Consider the following 22,685-nt stretch of genomic DNA (forward strand, 5'->3'; position numbering starts at 1 on the left):
AATTACTGTCCCAATTTATACTTAGATATTAAGACTTTGTTCAGTACAAGGACACCAGGCTGCTCCAAGAGGTTGATTAACAGTGTATATAGTGTTATTATTATGAAGAAACACAACCATGACACACATGTGCATGTATTACAAGTTAATATCATGAAATGATTCAATGACAAAAGAGGATGAGTGGGGGTGGGTGTTAATGGATTCATTTCCATTGGATTAATTTGTCTATAAATGATTCAATTATGAGGTAATCTATGAAATGTTTCAGATTAGACAGTTTGACCCTTGAATATCTTTTGTTTTATAGGAGGAAGAAAATGAGGAGTCCTCTGCATTATCCAACTTGAATTTGAGTGATCGACAGCAGCCATTTTGGCCTGAGATGGCATGTAAACACTGTTGTTATGAACAGTAAAACCCTTGAACATGGGGACTAAATTGATTGAAAATAGAAACCAAAATAATATTCAGGCAAAGTGCAGTTGTGTTTTAATCTGAGCAGGCGAGTCTGGCCAAGTCCAATAAGGCAGCGACACTAATGTCAGAATCAATAGCCAGTGCAGCATCTCTCCATGTGCCACCTTCACATGAGTCCACTCCCCTCCTTTTATCCCTTTCCAAAACAACACAATACAAACATGTCTTCTTTTTTTTTTATCCCAAAATTGTTTTATTGTTGTAATGCAACAATCTGTAGTCATATAGACATGCTATTAGGGGTCAATAAGATCACTGTGTATGGCATAGTTCATCCAATGCAATTTGCAGATTTCAATCATGCCTTTTTTGTGTGAAAGTTTGGCAAATAAAAATGTCTTTATTGAATGACCTCACAGCATCACGCGAACATAGACACAGAATATTTGGCTAAAATCAGATCAGATCATGATTTTTGGATGAGATAAGATTTTGTCTTCATGGCTAACTGAAAGCTGCACAGAATTGGGCTGAATGTGAAACTCCTTTAAACACTTTCAAACATGTAAAACCAGAACACTGACGTAAAAATGTTTCTGCAATTGATGAAAAAACAAAAAAAAACAATACAAAACTAAACTGTGGCATACTGACAGGAAAAACTTCTACATATGGAATCTGCTGTATTGGTTTTTTTTGGCATCAAAACAATATATGAAAAAAATTTGGAAATAAAATTGGAACTTGTGGTCCACTTTACCATTATGTGCATCATTTCACCGTCTTTAATCACCAGAATCTTTTTCACTGTTTCATGTTTTCAGTGGTTGAAAAGAATGCTCTGGCAGAATCGTGTAACATGGTCTGGTTGAGAAGGTGACCAGAGACCAACAGCAAGGAAAGTGGTGTTGAAGTGAGTGGTCATGTGAGAAGATCAAGATGATCTTGCTTTAATAATAAAAAAAGGAAAAGGTTATTGTTATCTAAACTAAATAAAACATTAATCTCTTACCTAAATACTGTCGTTATGACCAGAAACCCCTATATATGTATATATATTTCTTTTTTTTTTTAAACTGAAGCAGCTGAGCAGCGACATGCAGGCTACATTAAAGTCTATAGTAAGGCTACAATAAAGTTTATAATAAGGCAATAGGTGGTAAAGCTAAAGTATGTCAGAGTGTACAGTATTATTCATAAAGTATTTTTCCAGCATTAAGTGCGACAGCAAAGTGCAAAGTATCGATACCTGATTAATAAAGCTAATATGAGCCGCACACGTGGTGCATATATATATGTATCATCAATGTGGTGATGAAAAGTTATGAAAAAATTGTTTATATTGAGGCCACACCTCCCAGAAGATCACTGGATTTAATAGGTGACAGATGAAACTTGTGTGCGGCTCTCTGATTAGTTTTTTCAGGACATGTTGGTAAACATGCGAGTTGCATAGTTAGCGTACAAGAAGCAGAGGAAATCAATTTATAATCTATACTATAACATTATCATAGGAGAAGAGAATAAAGTGATTATCAGGCTGATTTTAAGAAAATAGAGGACTTTGGCCCCAGTAAACTGATCGTCTGACAGCTGAATGTTGTGACTGGCTGAGAAAATACAAGCTTGATCCCTGAAGAATGCTTGACTTTGTCAGTAGGTGAGCAGGGGAGAGGATTTGTGGAAGTCTAAGCCTGGAATGAAGTTGGCAATGTAATGTAAAGCAATGTAAGGAGATACACTGGGTCAGGTTTTGGGTCTTGTGGGAGTGAGTTTAAGATTTGGGGGCATCTTTAGGTTTAGGTGGTTCAAAGCCTCTCATTTTGAAATATGACACCAGCTGGTTGGGAACCTCAGCAAGGACAGACTGAGCCAGAGCCGACTGGGGAGCCTAGAGGGAGAAAAACAGATGGGATGTAAGTGTCTATATGTACATTATGTACCCCATCAACCTCATCTTACACTGGATCCACATTAGAAAGACCTTTAAAATCCCCACATGAACAGCACGAATAATCACAAAAAGCAGGACACGTTATAATCCCACGCAAAACGCTATTACACACACTAAGAACACACAGAGAGCCTTACATCACTGAACTGTCTGTATGGGACAAACTGGACAATGTCTCTGGCAACTGCCTCGCCCACCGTTGACCTCAGCACACCATCGTCACCATCCAGAAGCTCCATGGCCTTAAAGTCCGCTGGCCCCACCCCCACAATGATGAGTGACAGCGGCAGCCGTGAAGCTCGCACAATGGCATCTCGGGTCTGGTCAAGGTCAGTGATCTCACCATCAGTGAGGATGAGGAGGACAAAGTATTGCTGCACAGAGACACAAAGTTAGGTCAAAGGGTGATAGTGTTTTTTTTTCAGATAATTTCTGTGCATGTGTTTTCATGTGTTTCCTCACTGAGGCGCTGTTGGCCTGTGCTGCAGTGCTGGCAATGGAGGCAACATGGTTGATAATGGGGGAGAAATTTGTGGGTCCAGACAGTCTGAGCTGAGGTAAAACCATCCTGTAAGCCTCAACAATTCCCTGAATACCTGAATCACAGTCCAACACAGCGATAAAATGAAAACTATCTGGCAAAGTCAAAGTAGTCACAAGCATGTACAAAGAAAAGGATCAATATTTAATCCAAAGCAGAAAGGCTGGCATTTAATCAGATGAAAATAGCTCCAACTGAAGACAAATTTGCTCTTTGTGAAAATGCAATAAGAAGTTAAAGGTCAATAACATTTATCAAAACCTGTATTAAACCATGAGTTTAAGAAAATGTGTGTTTCAAAATAGAGGATTTTAGTTGTGCGTACCTTGGCAATAGGGGTTAGTTGGGTTGAAGTTGAGAGCAAACTCATGGTGTGCCGCCTGCAAATAAAATAATAATACAAAAATAGATCAGACAATGTACACCAACTACATGATCTAGTGCTTGTGTTAGCCTGATTAAGAGAGCAATGTTGTGATTGTTTGGTAAGAGAGTTGACCTGGTAATCTGGAGGAAGTTTGGCTCCAAAACCAAAGGCTGGGAAAAGTTTATCACTGAAAGAGGAAACACAGGATAACCACCATTACTGTCATGAAAATTAAAAGACAACAACAATGAACAACGTTGATGCTACAGATTTTATAGTTCATGCAATGAGATTACATTAGTGTAAGAATCAGTGTGTATTGTTTCATACACAGGGTGTGGAAATTATGTGGATGTGGAGTTTTTAAAATGTATTGAAAATAGGCTGAAGCCATAAGGATTTGATTGTAGCATGAAAGGATTAGGGTGTAGGATGTAGTCTTCAAAGGGGTAGGATGGTTTAAATTTATACAATTTAAATCCTAAATTATTTATTCGTGATGTCTATGACGTTGGGTTTCAGATGGAAGTTCAGGTAGGGAGCTATAGGAAGTAGTGTTACACAGTCCAGTGACTTCATCTTCTTCTAATAGGTCCTGGCAGGCTGTACACTAAGAGGTGAAATGCTGCCCTCTACAGTTTGAAATCCAAAATCACAGTTCCATTAGTAACAATTAATGGTGAGCCTGCAGACAGCAACAAATACAACATGCTCACCCCTCTTTACTAAACAAGTCTGGGAACTATAGTGGCCTTATTCAAATGTTTTACTTGTGCAAACATACCTGCATATATGCAATTTCTGCTAATAAACCCTCCTTAATATTATTCACAGGGCCTTTATAGTGTACTCAGATTTAGGGTTTAGCATGTTGCTTGTAGAGTCCGTGTCTGCAGAGCATCTACTAACGTGTCATAGTCCTGGACCACCTGACCCACAGACCACAGAGCACTCAGGTACTGGTTCAGCCCGTCTGGACTCATGTAGTGGAGAGAGTTTTTCGAGCGAGGATCACCATTAGAGCCAGTGAAGTCAATCCCAACCTACAGCATAAAACACAAATTTATTTATCAGTTCTCTCATTCATTTATTTATTAATTACTCAGCCAGAGTTTACAAATGTGTACATTTATTGCATCACTTAATTAACAGATTATAAATCGCACAGTTAAAGGGGATCCAAGATCCCATTTTCTAAAGAAAAAAAATATTTTACTTTCTGTTCATATGTACATCATGTAGACTTGTAGATTAATATACATGATTTAAACTCTGTGCATGTGTGTTCACTGATACGCAAACGTACAGTGAAGTTGATCTGGCAGCCTCCCATCACATAGTCCAGGAACGTGTACTGAGTCAGCAGCTAAAAGAAAAACCACACAAAAACATGAAGGCACAGAGTAAATGAAAGCATTCACTCACTCATGTATATGTGTATTAAAAAATGACAAAAAGTAGTAATCAAGTCCCTACCTTGCAGTTCTTCACAGAGACAACTCCAGAGTTCTTGTAGCTCTTCTTCTTCTTCTGTTTGTCAGGGTGGATGCAGTCAAAGGTCACCTGGACAGCAACACATTACAGTTTAATGGAGCCTGAAGAGCCAACTGAGAGACTTTGGACATCTTACTATTGGTGAACTTACCGGTGAACCATGTCCACCTTTCTGCAGCTCAGAGACTTTAGTGATGAAAGAACCAATCAGATCATGAGACCCATCACTATCATAGTCAGAGCAATCCACCTGAAGGAGGAGGAGGAGATTCATTGATGAAGATGTGGGTGGTTATTAACACGGTAGGTGGATTCTTTGCTTCTTCCTGCTCCTTCTCAAACACATTTAATGTTTTGAATTATGATGGAGATTGTTTATGTATTTGATGTATTTTTCTCTGCTTTATTGTAGTCTTTCCTAACAATGCTGTTCAAGATGAATAAAGAAAGTAAGTAAAAAAAATGAATTAAAATGAATAAATGAACACCTTCACTGGTCTATCAAGGTCACTGCGGCACAACGTCTGCAGAGGAATGCAGAACTTTTTCCAAGTGGGATTCAGATTGTTCTTCACCACCTACAAACATACACACACATAAACATGATGAGATTACTCTATCCATTCATTTATTAACAGTGTCATGACTTTATCAACATCTTACTGGTACTGGAAATGTATAAAAATAAAGAATGAATCCTGAATCTTGAATGCTATTAAATTATAGGTCAGTCACATTATGACATCTCTCTATCTCTATCTCTCCTAGTGGTGTTAACGTCAAAGGGGAGCTGTGACACACAAAACTATCACTGTATGAACTTGTGAAAAGGAGACTTACACACACCAAGCACAGCTCCTATATTCTTTAAACCTACATACTGTATATAATAACCAGTATTTGCTTTTTCCAGCGGAGTAACCAACTAAAACAAAATTGTGTGTGCTCATAACTTCCAAAGGTATACAAGGAGTACATTTTTATTATATTAATATCAACAGATGAGTACTCAGTGAAAACCAGTAGAAAATACAATCAAAGTGATACTGGCAGACAAAGTGTGTGTCCTCTGTATGGGTGTACCTCTGTTCTGTGAACCAGCTGCCACTTTCCATCATCTCCTTGTCTGAAAAACTCCAGGAATGGATCAGACTTACCAAATGTATCCTGAAAAGACAATATACATGTCAATGCATGGATAAATAAATCAGTACAGTGCACAACCACAAGCTTTGTTGTTTTTAATTTCTGTCAAACTCCTATCAATCATTGGCATTTAGATTGGAATGATGTGACTTAAACTTGGTCTTAAATAAGTAAACTGTCAATTAGTTTAACTCACACAACTTGTCCATATGTCCAATAAAATGATTGAGAAATAATTATGTTGTATGGTCATTATAGTATTGCTAAAAAAAAGCAGTAGTAGTGGCCCAAATGTAGTAGTGGCCCAGTACTTAGACAGTACTGTAAATTATGGGAAAAAATACAGATAAAAATAAGAGCAACATTTCAGTCCACACAATGACTTATAATCTACAATGAAAAAAAAGTCAATGTTGACATAAAAAGGTGAGACAATATCACTGTAAAATAGATAACACATCATGTGAATGATGGATATAGGAGCTAGTGTAACATCTGAAGAGATGGATGTGATAATGAAGACGTGGGTTAAGAAAAATTAAGGAAAGTTGGTTGACGAGGATGACGAGAAGAAGAATTACCTTTTTGTCAAGGTTTTTAGCCTCCAGCTCCAACTCAATGGCCCTGTTGTCTTTAATCTCCTCTGCAGAGACCTGTAGACGAACAGGCAGACAGATGTCTTACCTTGATAATAATAATAACATGGTCATAAATTAAAAGACAAACATACATAGACTACATACAGTGATGGTTCCTTTCCCAGCAGGTTTGCCTTTTTTCAGCTGCAGAGGTCTGGTCACAGTTTTGCTGGAAACTATCTGAAACACACACACACACACACACAAGGTTTTTCATTCAGTCGTATCCATGACAGCAGATCCACATTCTGCATCAGTGCTGCAGTGGCAGGGGGCAAAAATGTTAATCAAGCATCATGTAGAGCTTTGGTAGTGACATCACACAGTTCATCATGCAACACTCCAAAACCAACAACCAAAACATAGCCATTTTGGCAGGAAGCAGAGCTGTTCACATCCAGAGGCATATATAACGGGCAGTATATATATAGTACAGGGCAATATGTCAGATAACTCATCTCTTCACTGTCACTATGTTTTCATATAAAGTGAATATGGTGGATCACTATTGTGAGCCAGAATGCCAAAACACAGACAGGCTCATGAAGAGCATCTGCAAATGTCAGGTTTGTAACAGACACTAATTATCTTAAATATCTATTATTTATTATTAACATAAAATATTTATTATTTACATGCTTTTATAAGTGTTCTCCAGAGCAGAATGAGAGAAGGCTTGTCAGAAAGTTTAAGATGTGAAAAAGCACCTGGGGGTATTTTAAGGATCAGATATATTCAGGTTCTGTGATATATGGCTCGATTTTCTTTGATTTGTGCACAGTGACCCCTTGAAGTTTGAAACAACACTGGTGCCTTTCATTTTTCAGAAGCTTTATAGCTCTATACTGTATAGTAATTATTGACTCATAGAGAGAGCGACAGGTGATTGCATTATTTGTCCAGCAGAGAGCAGTGTGAACTTAAGATCATTCAGTAGACCTCAGAAATCCTCATCTCTTCTTCAGATCAGTCAAAGAAATGTATGGAATTGCTGCCAAACCAGATTTCCAAGTTTTTCCACAAATAAATTATGTCAATCCATCAAATAGCTGTCATGATGTTTCAGTTTGGACCAAATATTTCATAATTAAGAATAAAAAAACTTAAAACAAAATCTCCAACAATGCCAGAATCTCAGCTATTTTGAACTGATGACCATAGATTTAAAAATATTTCTGTCATGACAGATTACATCTGAAACTTTTCAAACCCTGACAATGTAAGTCAGGGTTTAGTGTGGTGCATACCTGTCCCAGAGTTATCTCGATTCCTCCCAGGTAGTCATCATCAGCAAGGTTAGAGGTGGAGTTGTCAATGTCGTAGACCCCCAGCTTCAGATTCTGAACCTTCTCAAAGTGATAGTCCACTCTGAGGCGTTCACTGAAGGACGGACTGGAGGTGTTTTTCAACCGTTCAGTTCTGCCCAGCTGAAAGAGAGCAATATAATTTCATTAAATATCGCATAAAAACAATATCATAGTAATATCAAGAGTCAAGAGTCACACAAATCCTGTAGTGTGACTTTCCAGGTTACCTCAGTCCAGCTGTCTCCTCCTGTGTTCTGCAGCAGCACACACAGAGGATCAGATTTGGATCCGACATCTTTATCCAGCAAGTTAGCGCAGCAGACGCTCAGCTCCACCTTCGTGACACAGTCCGCCATCTGAGGTGGAGAGAGAGGAAACTTCAGATTATGATTCAGAAATGTTGGGTCCAAGTTCAGTAGGGTAGCTTCAGCCTCACAACAGAAGATTTTACAGTTGCTTGTGAACAAAATAAATACATAATTAAAGTTAATAGATGTTCTTGTGATCATATGACTAAATAAAGATAGTTTGACCCCATTTTAAAAACAGGACGAGAAACACACTCCTGCAGACAAAGTCCAGTTATCTCACATGTATTTTCATAACTTAAGTTCCAATTTGTATGAACTGTAATAGTATACCATTAGTGCAGTTAACAGAATCATGTTAGCTCCACATCCTGTTTTCCAAGAATGTGGGTGGGAAACAGGAAATGATTTAGCGCTGCTGACAGATGTGTCTCTTCTATGCATAAAACATAATTCAATAAAAAGACAAATGTTAAGATGCACTTAATGCTTGGAGTACATTTTATTTGTTTATTTTATACACACAACAGACAAGCTAAAAGCTGCTAAAATCAGTGAGATGACCTATTCTGGTCACATGAAACTATAGTGTGGTACTTTCTGACTGTTCAGACAGCAACAGAGATTCATATCATATTCAAATAGTGATTAGAATATGAACTGTCTCATCAACAGCAACAAACAAAAACCACAGCCACATGTACAAGAGACAAGTCTGCAGGGACATCACAGTTAGAGTTACTTGGCAACACAGTGGGCAAGTAATCATTAATAACAAAAACTCACTGTGTGACCATTCTGTGCCACACACTCGCCAGCTGAGATAAAACTGTATGACCACATCAATGTATCTTTCCCACATGCAAATAATGTTTAAACAGATAAAAATTAGAAATAAATTAACTGACACAGGCAAAGCTGCCATCTCAAACCTTCTCCTTTCGACAAGTTCATTTACTGCAGCCTGTAATGAACTTGAAATTAAATTTGATATTTGTACTTTAATTCACTCCTCTACATTTCAATTTCACACATTTCACACGGATATAAATGCCAGCATGTTTATTTAGCAGCAACAATTACTAATATTTACAAATAGGGTTCAAAATGTCAGGTGGCTGTAGCTCATATTGCTGGTGGTTATCCAAGTGCTTAGTGTTCCGATCAAGAAGCTTTAAGTTTAAATGCCCTGAGTAAATTCTATCAGGATGGATGGAGGACAGACTTTACTGATCCCTAAGTGGGATATTCTTGTGTTACAGCAGCATCAGACACATACTATGAAAACTATGAAAACTATACACTATGAAATATACTAACACACACATATATATACATATATATGTATATATATGTGTGTGTGTGTATATATATATATATATATATATATATATATGTATATACATGTGTGTATATATATATATATATATATATATATATATATATATATATATATATATACATACATATATATACATACATATATACTAGTATGGCTCATAGTGTATAGTTTTCATACTGTACATTTTTTCCACTTCATCAGTCCTTGTACAGAGGCCATGTACAGAGGGCAAGGCTGCATTTTTGTGCCATACCATGAAGGTCCAGAGTCTGAGCTACGTCAGTTAACCAAAACCAATGTCCATAAAATAGAACTCACCATAAACCGAGCTCTCTGTTTAAAAAGTTAGATATTTTACGGTGACTTTGCACAAATGGCGATAACTAGCGTCTCCGTATCCATATCAATATGAATGGAGCAGCACCTGAACGCACCCCGAGAAACTGAAAATGAATATCACCAATTTACCAACACCACCAGTGTTTCCCTCACTCACACACTGCATTGTAAGTAAAAAAAAAAAACTTTTATGAATCACCTTATCAAAGCCGTTGTATTTCTCCTTCAAACCCACAGGAACAAGGCGGAAGACAACTACACACTCTGAGACAGGAAACGTCACCTTTTCCACATCTGACGGTGCCTTAACCTTCCTGAAAAAACTCTCCGTCAGTCAGAGTAACCACAGAGATTGTAAGCAAACGAAACGTTTAATTTAGCTTTTACCGAGGAAGGAAACTGCCGTTTGTCTCTTACAGCAGAGGGAGCGGCCACAAAGACAAACTACGCTCTGATTGGACAAAAGGTTGAAAAACCGCGCTTCCATTGGACCGGACGACTGTCAGTAACGCCCTCTGGGTAAAAAAGTAAGGGTCCTGGCCAGACTCCTTCAAAATAAAAGCACCACAACAACAACTAGTTTAGCCAAGAGCAGATGAAGCAACGTTTTTACAACAGGACTGACTGTAATCAAACAGCTTTTAAAAGGTGCTTTGCCTTTTATTTTTTTAATAAAAATACTAGTAACTAATTCTCAATAGTATAAGCAGGGTATATAAGCAAATAAGTTTTTTATCTCAATGTATGTATAAAAATATGTAACAATTCTGGTTTACAAATATTTTATATTTGGATAAAAGACAGGTGCAGTGACAGTGAACTTGAACCTCAGCGCACTACTATCTGTGTCATTAGTCACAGAATCAAGACTGGCGCCAACAAAGTAAAGCAAACTAGCTGACCAGTGGCTATAGCAGCAATTATATTGTGAAAGTTCATTATGTCTTCTGATTAAACAAAGTTTTTTGGTTAGTTTTTCACGTCACCTGATAAGGCATGTCACCACATGTCATAACATCAAGTGACAGATCTGAGGAAAGTGGAAGATACACGCTGAAACTTGTTAACAAATGTAAAGGAAAACTTACTATTGTCTAAAAAAACAAAAAAACTAAAATGCACAACAGCTTTGAAAAGTACAGACGAGGCAGTAGAAATGATAAGTCTATTGTCAACCAGCAGTGTTTGGACATTTAATTGATGCGTTTTAAGTTAACGTTTGAACAAAACAAACCTAGGTATCATTTGTTCCTTTGTCATGGAGAAGGCAAATATGATAAGAAGTGTTGATATATGGTTGCAATAAAAATGACAACTTCAACTGAAAAATACTGTGATATAGGGTAAGAAAAATACAGTCAGTGACCTTTAACCTAAGATTTCTAGTATATAATTCCCAGTATTGAAGGAGGCACTGAAGCACAAAGTGCTGTTCCAGCAGCTTTACAACTGTGTCTGATCAGAGAGATACATCACAAGAAAAACTGAGGAACAGAAACAGTAACAGAGGGGAAACAGAATAAAGTGAACACCGCATGAGCCACACATCCTCATAGATAACAGTAAAGTTTAATGTTTCTGATGTAATGCTGCAGAGTATCATCACCAGTGAGAAATATTTAAGGAAAAACAAAAATATACAAATATGAGGGAAAAAAGGGAACAAACAGGGTAATGTTGAATCATCTAACACAGACACAGAGCTGCTGTCTAACTTCTCTGGTGTCAGCAGCATCATGTCATCCTCATTCAATGTCAGAAACAACACCTCACAGAGGAGAATGACAGTTCAAACAGCACAATCTACTGCTCTAGCCCCTTCACTCCACCATCCACCAGCCACTGTGGAAGCGCCTTAACAGGCCAACATCCATGCATTATCTACAACTATGTTGATCATCTTTGGGTTATGTCTGTGACAATATAATGCACCAGTCCCACTACAGACCATCTATATTCCACTTGTTTTAATCATAATTATGTATGCAAATTACGAGCAAAATGCTGTATCTGTGCAGTACATGTTATTGTTTCATACCTATATTTATGTCCAAGTTATTCTGTACCATTGTGCTATCTATATTTAGACTTCTGCCTATATAATATCTACATGCCACCAACAGGCTAAATCTAAAGCAACAACACACTACTGCCTAGGTAGTATCAAGTTTGCGATGTTAGGTAGTTTGCATGCCAACATCTATGTAGCTTATAGGTCACTAACTACAGGCTATGTGCCATATAGAACCCTAACATCACACTAATGTCTATGTACCATGTATAGGCCAGAAACTACATGTTAACATCTTTGTTCACTACAATCATATTTATGTCTATGTCCATCTATAGGCCCTTATCAGGCTGATACCTGATGTACCATATACAGGTCAGATGTATACATTCCATCAATAAACCCTTAATCTGGTGGCCATCACTTAGCTGATCCATGCAGACCACCAACACCACCACCTACTAATGTAATCTAATATTTAAACACCACTGCAATTGGAGAATAGCCTCTGGAAATCAACTAAATGTCCTCTATTGACTACCATTTTCCAACAACCATGCAACTGTTACCAACTAGAGGGCAAGAACTATTAGTCACACCACAATCCACTAATTTATATTTATATCAAGTTACTGTTTATAATTATCCATCTACAAGCTGTGTGTGAATATTTACAGACGTCAACGTTTTGCAACTTTTCTCATAAATTGAGTGGAGCATTTTTATGTCCGTCACTCACCTGTAAGTCCTGTTTTCTGTCTGTCTATTGATCAGTGGAAGGGGAGGCCTCAGCAGGTGTATGATTTAAAGTGTGGTGTCACTCAGCAATAACTGCTCCACAAACTTAACAGTTCACTTACATCCAAGTCTGCCATCAACCCAAGGCTGTTGTTAGGATGGTTCTTTTTAAAACATACTTCCTTTTTTCTACACACTACAACGCAAGCACAATCATTTATCTAGACACTGTTTCAATGCACTTTATTAAGGCCTCATACACACACACTTTAACACTTGTGGTCTTGTTTGGAGGTAACCATTTCCTGTAAGCGTTTGCACTTCAGACAAAACTATTTCTGCTAACTTTCCGTACTAGAAAACTAATGTAAGATGACATATTCATTATAAAGAAATTACTACGGTACTATTTTGAATCTTTTTTGTGGTATATGTTAACAGGTTTCATTAAATCATTGTAAGAATTTCATCATTTGAGGGTTTACCCTCTATTTAATTTGCTTTACATCACAATATCCTGCATTTATATCAGCAATCAGTCTCACTTCCATAACTTATTTACAAATTAAGTGAATCTGATACAATTCATGTATTTGACAGTGACAGAATGTTTACCAAAAAAAACATGTTAGTCTGACTCACCCTGGACATTTCCAATACAACTGAAATTGTACTACATCGAATTTTTAACACAAGATAATGTGATTGGAAGTCGAGCTACAACTTCAATCAGACACAATTTGGCCTGCAAGCGAGGGTTCTGACCTTTTACTGGTTTATGTTGAAACAAATTCATTTCTAATATTATTTGCCAGAAAAAAATCTGTCAACCTGATTGGTATCGAGTATTGTCCTAGTTATATTTACATTACCCAAAGACGAGAAAATGAGCTCAGGGTGCACAGATGTCCCTGCCACAGGCAGATCTTTAAGAGCCAGCTTACAGAGATTAGTAGAGATTTTCTACAAGAAGAGCATGAGGGGACCACTGATGGCGTGAGACTGGGGGGTTGTTGCGAGGGGATGTGGAGATTTTGAGAATTAAATGGGGCATTTCAAGGTTCCCTAAGGGTGAAATTTGTGTTTCTGCTTGCATTTACCTTAAAGGGAAGAGAGAACATTTAAATAACAAAGAACAAGGACACAAGAACTAACCTTGTGTGATAAAAGTGTACAAACATGAATGTTTGCATATCTTCTAACTTCATAACATTATGAACTATCAAAAGACAAAAAAGTGCTATTAATAGCATCCAACAGTAAATTCAAGAATTTTTTTTTATTGCCATTATGAGGACATAATGAAATCAATATTTTGGTAAGAGGGTATACAAGAGAAGGAAGAGGGCACAGTGCCCCATTTCCCGGGTTAACAAAAACCCTGGTTAGGTTAAAAGTGGGTATTTGGTTCATCTTCAAGATGCTGTCGATGCCGAGTATCATATAATATGGTAGGAAATCTTATGTGCACCATCTGCTGGATTCTATGGGGTACTACTCAACATACGCTTATGAGATGGCAGCATCTGCATTTAGGGCAGGTATTTGCAGTACGAATATGAAATTTATATCTCGCATCAACATCACATTTTGAATAAAAACCGACAGCCCTAGTTCCCATCCTTGGCTAATACATGGAATTAAAAAAGAAACCGGCACACAAAAAATAAGACATCCATGTCAAACACCTGGCAAAGCTGGACTAATAAAGCTTTTTAAATTGGCGACTGGAAACCAGCTTACACTAACAAGCTGAAAAAGGGCATTTCATCCCCAAGTCGAGCCGAGATGGGCACACCTCATTTAATGAATTGATTCCCCACTAGCGCTTGTATGTTGGTGGACAGTATTCTACTTGAATGTCATAGTGCTAGACTTGAGAATACATGGAATACTCAATTTCAGTCACAGGATGAGCTCAGGGTGAGGGAGGGAGTACTTCTGCTAAATGCTAACAGATATGCTTTCATATTGATAGGTCTGATAGAAAATAAAAATTAACCTCATCTCGAATACGAAAGCAAAAGTTAGATGAGACAAACCGCAGTTCACCTCATAATACATTGAAAATGTCTACATGCTCTTCTGTATTCAAAATGACACCAAACCAGCTGAAAACCCCCAGTCACCTAATAACTCAAAAATATATCCAAAACTTTCTAACATAAGACAGGAAAGAGAAGACAATCATAAGGAGCTGATCGCAGGTGAGCATACGTGCATCACAAATGTCCTTTTTATTAACCAAAGCAAAGGAGACTCCACATAATGTATGGTTTCATGATCATACACATTTGGTGACATTGACAAAAAGAACAAAAAAAATTGCTTTAAGTTTGGAAACATCCAAAACAGTATCAAGCATACATACAACAAAAAGTTACCAAACTAAAAAATGCAAGAACTCATATCAATGCTCAAGTCCAAACACCTGAGCATGTACTGTGAATACTTGGTAGTGACAAGATAGCATCGCTGAAACACAGCAACATCAGAAGTGTGACAGAAGAAAAGGATCCCAAGTTATTTCTAAAATAATACAAGTAAACAATCTGTCAATCCCACATCCACTGAGCACAGCAAAACAGAAATGAGTTATCATGATACCAAAGCAACCGAGTCTCAGCCTTTTACAATGACAGAGATTTGTGTAAGAATAATTTTACTATAGCAATGCGGCATGTCAACATTTCATCATAGCAACTGATCCTAAGCATTTGTTCACAGCACAGCTTAATTATCATAATTTTATCACAGCAACAGTATGCAAAGACCATAGCAACAGAGCACCAACATTTCATTTTCATCTACAGCGTGTTTTACCATTGAAAAAGGTTTTACCATAGCAACAGAGCATGTAAAGACTTAACCATAGCAACAGAGCACAACATTTAATCATGTAACATACAGTGGATTTTCGTCATATTTTTTACCATGGCAACAGAGCATGTCAAATTTAAACCACAGCAGCTCAGGATAGAAAAGACCAAAATCCTGTTATCATCATTAGATTGTGCTATGAGAATCACCGCAGGGAAGAACAAAGTCTGGATCAAAGTGTTCTCACTGGACAAACTGCAGGGGTGGGTCTTACCTGGAACTATCTACACACAAAAGTTAAGTTTGAAGCCCCAAATTGGGTATGTTTTATGTTGTCTTTCAAGAACAAAGGAGATCCAGGTAGATGCGACATGATTTATCTACAGGAAGTTTTTTTCTCTTCTCTTGCTTTTTTGAGCAGGGCATTAGCCCAGGCTTATCTTGACCTTACGAGCGCCAATAGGTCGGTCATTGAGGTCCATGACAGCGGCAGAAGCCTCCTCGTGGTTCTGGAAGGCCACCATTGCCTCACCAGTTGGCAGGCCTTTCTCACTGAACTGCAGGCAGACTGAGCCTGGCAATACTTGGTAGCCATAGAAGAAGTCCATGATCTCATCCACTGTTACAGTGAAGGGCATGTTCTGGAGTTTTACAATTGTTGGGCCAGCAGCAACACGTTGACTATTGGGATTGTTGGATCCACCAGGAGCTGGCTGGTTACGGAGACTGTCAGTTCCTGGAGTGAACACTTGCTGTCCACTAGTAGGGCCTCCACCTGGACGGTTTTGGTTGCTGTTAGCCCCTCCCCCTCTGTTCTGTCCTCCAGCCCCTTTTCTGTTAGCGTTGTCAAAAGGCACCAGCCCTCTAAGCCCATCTTGACTGAATGGAGCTCCTCCCCCAACAATGGGTCGAAAACCTGGTGGCTCCAGGATAGGAGCTCCAGGAAGACCAGCAACAAGTGGCGGCGCCACACCCAGACTCACATCCCCTAGCCCTGCTGCCATAGGAGGCAGAGGGGGAGGGCCTGCCAGCCCATTCCCTGGGGCAGAGAATGGTGTCACAAATGGGCCACTGTTGGGATGTGTGAGATTCCCCATGGTGTTTCTGAGAAAGTTAAATTCTTCCCCACTAATCCCAGCAAATGGATTGATCTGGGGCTGCTGGGGACTGGGCTGGTTTTGCTGGTGCTGATTCTGATTTTGGTTCTGCTGATTCTGGTTGCGCTGGCCCCTCTTGTTTTGAGGAGGAGGATTTCTCTCAATTTCCTTCATCTGCTCAAAGGTTACCAGGTGGACAAATGCATCACGGCCATTGAGCTTTTGGCGGTGCAATCTTTCAGCTTTGCGGGCATCATCCTCAGTACGCAGTTGGAAAATAGCTTGCCCTAAACCATTACCATGGCTATCTGTCAGAACCTTAAGGGTTTCCTCATAAAGCCCCACACCCTCCAAGAAGCCACGTACATCCTTCTTAGAGATATTGTAAGGAATATTGGTGATATGGGCACAGTTCCTTGGAGCTTTCAAACCATCCAGATTCTTGCCATCACTCTGGGACGCTTCACGTTTGCGGATGGTGTCAATTTTTTCATGCATTCCCTTTCGAGTGATTGGGTGGACCTGGATAAAGCGGGTGCCCATGTACTGCATGTGAGCACCTAAAGCAGTCTTATAATCCTGTTCCGTTTTGAATTCAAGGAAGCCCTCTCCTGTGGCTCGCCCATTGGGTCCATAGGCAATGTAAACACTGTCCTCCACAACGGATAAATTCTTAAAGAACTCTTTTATCTGTTTTTTGTCAACCTCATAGGGAAGGCCCTTCAGGTAGACAGAGAACTCCTGTCGGTGAGGAGATCGTGACCTTCCTCGCTGATCCCTGCCTCCAGACCCGACATTACCACGGCGCTGCTGCTGATCCTGTAAATTACAGTTGTTATTTGACTTGCTGATATTGTGAGAAACATGGTCAACCATATTGTCACTGAGGTTGGCCCACTGACGTTCAGAGGATGGGATGATCTCAATGAACCTTTGGCCCATCATCCCACCTCCCCTCTTCACAGCTTCAAAACTCTCCTGGGGTGAGAAAAACTTGACCACAGCCCTACCAGTTGGCCTGCCCTGTCCATCCCTCAGCAGATGAACTCCATCCACACCGAGACCCCGAAAAAATTCCCTGACCTCAACCTCTGAGCAGGAGAATGGGAGATTCTGCAAGAGGACAAATAACTCATCTGGACTGGCTGCACCAGTGGCTGCAGCAGCAGCGGCCTTCATATGAGCCTGAAGGCCAAGTGAGGCCAAAGGGGAGAGAGGATTAAACAGCATATGGTTGGGAGTTCCAAGAGGGAGGCCAGAACCCAGTCCCCCTGGGGGTGGAAGGGAGGGATTGAAGGGAGGCAGGGAAGACATGTGGGGAAGGTGGGACATAGGAGGCACTGGAGGTCCTTGGGACAAAGGGGAGTGTGTAGGAACAGGGGGAAGTGAGGAAACTGGAGGAGGAACTGGAATGGTGGGCAATGTGGGCATGGGCGGCATGGAGGGCATACTGGGAAGTGAGGGGATGGGTGGGGGGCCAGCAGTGAGTGATGCCAGAGCTGTGGTGATTGTGGGAGTGGAGCTATAACTGTTGGGGAAACAAGGTACTACACTGGCCAAGCTGGCTACTGCTTTGTTGCTTGATGGTTCCTGCGTTGAGCTTGCTGCCGTTACTGTGGTGGAGGCATTACTAAATCCTTGGTTTCCATGGTTTCCACTTCTCCCGCCTGCTCCTGGCTGCACTGTAGGTATAGGAGCTGCACCTGCTTGTCGATTAGCATTTCCTGTTGAAGGTGTAGCAGTTTCAACAGCACCTGCACCAGCCTCAAACCTGCGACGGCTTAGCTCGATCATGTTCTGCATTTCCGTCTTACTACTAAGCAACAGCGAAACCTTTGATCCCTTAATTGACCCGCCTGTACGCATCATCCCCAGCCGAGCATCTTCATCAGTGGCAAAGACGATGAACGCCTCACCATGTTCACCCCCTACGATGTGCACTCCCCCGTCAGGGATGGTGAGGCCAGAGAAGAAGTGTCTGATGTCCATGGTGCCAGCCACTATGGGCAGACCCTGCAGCCTGATGACTACTGCCATCCTGACTGCTAAACAACAGCCCTATAACCTGGGGAGAAAGCAACACTACTGTCAGATCAAGAGCAGAAAGAGGGAGACCAATGGTTTCCAGATGTTTTATTAAGAACCTAAGATGTTACTCAGATTGTGAGGTAATAAAGTATACATCAACTCTCCTTAGATCAAAATATCCAGAGAGCAAGTTTTCAAGTTTGTGCAACTGTCTTTAAATTCTGACATTTGGAAACCAGTGGTGTTTGAAAAGGGTTTGGGTTGAAATCTGCAACATTTGTAGAAAACTGGCAAAAAACTAATCAAACGAACTAAAAACTAGCCATTGGTAGCTTTCAATAAGCAGGACTAACTTGACACAGCACCTAATTTTTTGACCCCAATAAAAACAATCATTAGTGTAGCTTTGTGTTACAAAAGAAACACAGTATAGCATAAAAGAATGGCACAGACGTTAACAGAATAATATTTACACAGAAAGCTAAATCATAGAAAGGAACAACAGACTTTCCAGGGAAACAAAACACCTTCAAGTCATTTGATTGTCATAGCTGATACTGCACTTATGCATTGTATTTTCTCTTTTCAACTATATGGCGTTATGCAAAGCAATTTAAACAAACCAATTAATTACAATGAAAAAATGACATGTATCATCTCCTGATATCAATTATTAATAAGTCTGCTCGACTGTATCAATTTTCTTTTTCGATTGTAACCATGCACAAGGGTGACTCCTCAGGAATTATGATTGGTGTCTAACCTGAAAACCCATTAAGTATTTGAGCCACATTTATTTGGGTTTCTGCAGACCTGTTGGTTTTCGTGTAAAACTGGTCAGCTTTATATCAAACTTACCCATATAATGTCATGGCAAAATTATTTAGCTGACAATGAACGTCTAATGAATCAACCGAAGTGCTTGTCAAAATATAATCTAAAACTCCAATTTCCAAATGTTTTGCAACAGGCAAGTCCACATAAATTTAATTGTGAAATAAATTTAATAAAATATCCATTACTCTTTCTACCATGCAATGCAAAGATATTGCTAATATTTTTGGCTGAGTGTGAAACATTTCGTGCAACAGTTAACCTTCAAAGTCTCATGCAACTTGTAACTCACCAAGGCAACTAAGCTGTGTGAATAGATTCACTGTATACCAGACTGATGATTTCTGTAGAACACTGTAACCTGGTGAAAAAGTAAGAAAGCAAACATTCCTGTTCAAGACATCTCATTTGAATGTATCCTTTTACAGAACAGACAGATATTATACTAAATTCCTGTGTCTGATATGTTGGTATTTTCAGCAGTTGGAAGGTGCTTTATCACTGTAAGTGAATGGATCTGCTTAAGACTCAAAAGTATCAGAAGAGGTGGATATTAACATGGTATTGTGTATCGTTTATAATTTCAGTGTTACTACTAGATGTTTTTTCTTCCTCAACACAACACAGAAAAACTCAAAAAACAAAACCACAAGAGACTTACAAAACCAGCAGCGAGGAACAACAGAGGAACAATCATATTGAAACCTAAATCCATCATGACCAACGCTGGCATTGTACACCCAATAACTACTTGATTCCAAGTAGGATGATACAGTGGTTTAACTAACTGACAAAAACCAGCAAACACCATCCGGCAAAGAACACACACAACCTCCTCCAACAGCACTTAATCAGTCAAAAGTATTTCAGCAACTGGATGCAGACCACCACTACATGAGTGACATGTCAACCAGAAAATCTTAAGTACATTGTCAACAAAGGGTAGCATCATATCAACAATAGCAACAGCAGAAACATGTCAACAAAGCAAGTGGCAAATCATCCAACATTTAAACGAAAGCAATTTCAAGTACATGTAAACCAGAGCAACATCAGCATTATGTAAACCATAGCAATATTAGCATTACATCAACCAGAGCATATTTAGCATTATGTAAACCAAAGCAACATCAGCACCAAAGAGGATAGCAGCCGTTCAGAAGGGAAAGCAAACGGAAGAGAAATGCGAAGCAACAGGAGCAACAGTGATACAAACTCATCCAACGGAGCAATCCTTTACATAAACACATAAGGATTCCAAGACAACTTCGATCCTTTACAACCAGACAACACGTCAAGGTTCTGCATGGATATCTCACAAAACTAAAATGTCAGCCATACTACAGCCCATAAACTGAAAAATTATAGCAAATACAAATTTTGTCTTAATCAGGCAAATACCTGAAGTTCAACACACCTGTCAACATCATCACTGACAGTAGTGCAAAGCCCAACCACAGCATGGAAAGAAAACACTGATACTGTATACGAATGGCAATTTATTCAACACTCCAATGGATTTTCATTCTAGACCTCACCTTACAAGCGAGTGCCAATCTGCATTACACCTGTGGGAAGCATCAACAGCAGCAGGGGATGAAAACTTAGGACAGGAAACCACAACAGCTAACAATGTCCAACAGACAGCCAGAGTATCCAAAGGTTTCAGTAAAACTGCAGTTTACTCTCACAAACAGAGAATGAGGAAAATCCACTGCCAGAAAACCAGAAAGACTTTTAATACAGTACATTCACAAATAAAAGCACAAGACAACTTGGAGTTTTCCAGTCTACGACACGGAATGCATAACTGTCCAAATGTCATCAATCTCAAAACAATGAGTGGAATACTGTGCCTACTGCCTAGATGACATAACTCAAACACAAATATAAAACTACTACTATAACAAGGATAAACCAATCTAAACCACAATAATTTGAAGTGATTATCAGGTGCAAACAGTTTGAAAAGTCAGAAATCCACTGAGATGTATGCACATCCTGCACTGGAATCACACAGACACAAAAATCAAACAGAAAATAGGATTACAATTCCAAATTCATCAAATAAGGAAATGTTCACCTGCTCTACTGATTCAAAGGTGGTGGCAATGTATGTGTTAAGTAATTAGATCTCTGCAGTATCTCTTTTTCACCTGAAAGTAACAAAGCCTACCTAGTTACAATCAGCTGTTTGAGTTGCCTTAATTGTAGCAGAGACACCGGATCAAAATTCTATTTTCTTGCTTTAGAAATTTACCACAGTGACACCAGTTTGGGAACATTTGGGGAAAGTTCAGTCTTGTGGAAAAGATGACTTTCAACTACAAACTACGTTTCAAACGAATGTATCACTCAAACTGCTCTCTGATTCACGTCGTATTTTACTGAATGAAACCCTGAAAAACTCTCAAAGACAGATGTCATTCATCTTTAACCAGGAGTCTTCATGCTCATAGGCGATGACGTTGTTGGGGGTGTGATGTCACGCCCGATGATGGGTAGTGGCCGCAACAAAGCCGAATACTAAAGAATCGCTCGCAAACACAGCTGTTCCCAGAGCAAACTTACAGACACTCCTTACACAAATTCAATGCGAGGAAAAATCGAGAACATTTGCTAATTTCAACCGAACATATGTTAAATCTCGAAGAATGTGTCGCTCGCTAATTGTAGCTTCGGACAAGACACCATTTTAACAAACTTGCTTGAACATTTCCAACAAACAATTGTGAGAAAATACAAAGATCAAACATGGATGGTCGACAGCGACACCGTAACACTCACAGCTACATAGTTAAAGTGAGATAATGTAGCACAGTTTAACTACCCGAGCAGGCTAACGCCCCGTTAGCCACCTAGCTGCTCGTGAACCTCGCTTTGTGTGTCAGAGTGAAGCAACGGGCAAGATGTTTAACCAGCTCCTCTAGCGCTCAGCCCTCGGTGTGAGTGCGTCACTGGGCGAAGTGCCGCCGCTGGTTTCTTACCGAGAAATCTGTGAACAAACACACTGAGGTTTAACTCATGAACGAGGTCTCTTTTTCTTATGAGGTCTTCTTTCCGCAGGCAGCCACTACATGAAATGTCGGCCCAAACACCGCGAGAGGAGACGTGCAGACGCGAGAAGATGCAGCCAGCCAGCGTTTTCCAGACATAATGCGGCACCTCCCCCTGCTGGCTGAAATAAAGCTTACACTTTTGGGACTCCTGAAATAATACACACTCCATTTATGTGTTTGTGTATGCTTTTGAGTTACGTGAATTCATCATTCAGACGTAGGTATTTATCTGCTCTGGCTTT

General features: G+C 39.5%; 1 protein-coding gene across 5 annotated transcripts; it reads right to left on the reverse strand.

The window, feature by feature from the left end:
• Positions 1-649: 649 nt before the first annotated feature.
• cpne1 (copine I) lies at positions 650-22,484 on the reverse strand. Of its 5 annotated transcripts, XM_044023365.1 has the most exons (17): positions 22,372-22,484; positions 19,677-19,745; positions 8,095-8,223; positions 7,808-7,987; positions 6,666-6,740; positions 6,504-6,575; positions 5,860-5,943; positions 5,265-5,354; positions 4,928-5,026; positions 4,759-4,845; positions 4,589-4,648; positions 4,192-4,325; positions 3,415-3,469; positions 3,241-3,295; positions 2,837-2,970; positions 2,512-2,748; positions 650-2,311 (listed from the first exon to the last, which is right to left on the reverse strand). In XM_044023365.1, exons 3-17 carry the CDS (start codon positions 8,221-8,223, stop codon positions 2,195-2,197), a joined length of 1,608 nt encoding a protein of 535 aa, XP_043879300.1. In that variant the 5' UTR covers positions 19,677-19,745; positions 22,372-22,484; the 3' UTR covers positions 650-2,194. The 5 variants fall into 5 exon arrangements, with proteins under 5 accessions (XP_043879300.1, XP_043879298.1, XP_043879299.1 ...); XM_044023363.1 differs by lacking the exon at positions 19,677-19,745; XM_044023364.1 differs by lacking the exons at positions 19,677-19,745; positions 22,372-22,484 and adding an exon at positions 10,056-10,273.
• Positions 22,485-22,685: the final 201 nt, after the last annotated feature.

Source organism: Solea senegalensis, linkage group LG4, assembly GCF_019176455.1.
Source record: "Solea senegalensis isolate Sse05_10M linkage group LG4, IFAPA_SoseM_1, whole genome shotgun sequence".
Taxonomy (NCBI): Eukaryota; Metazoa; Chordata; class Actinopteri; order Pleuronectiformes; family Soleidae; genus Solea; species Solea senegalensis.

Excerpts from the sequence above, each read along its gene's own strand:
- cpne1 (XM_044023362.1), bottom strand. The coding sequence starts at position 18,559 with ATGGCAGTAGTCATCAGGCTGCAGGGTCTGCCCATAGTGGCTGGCACC.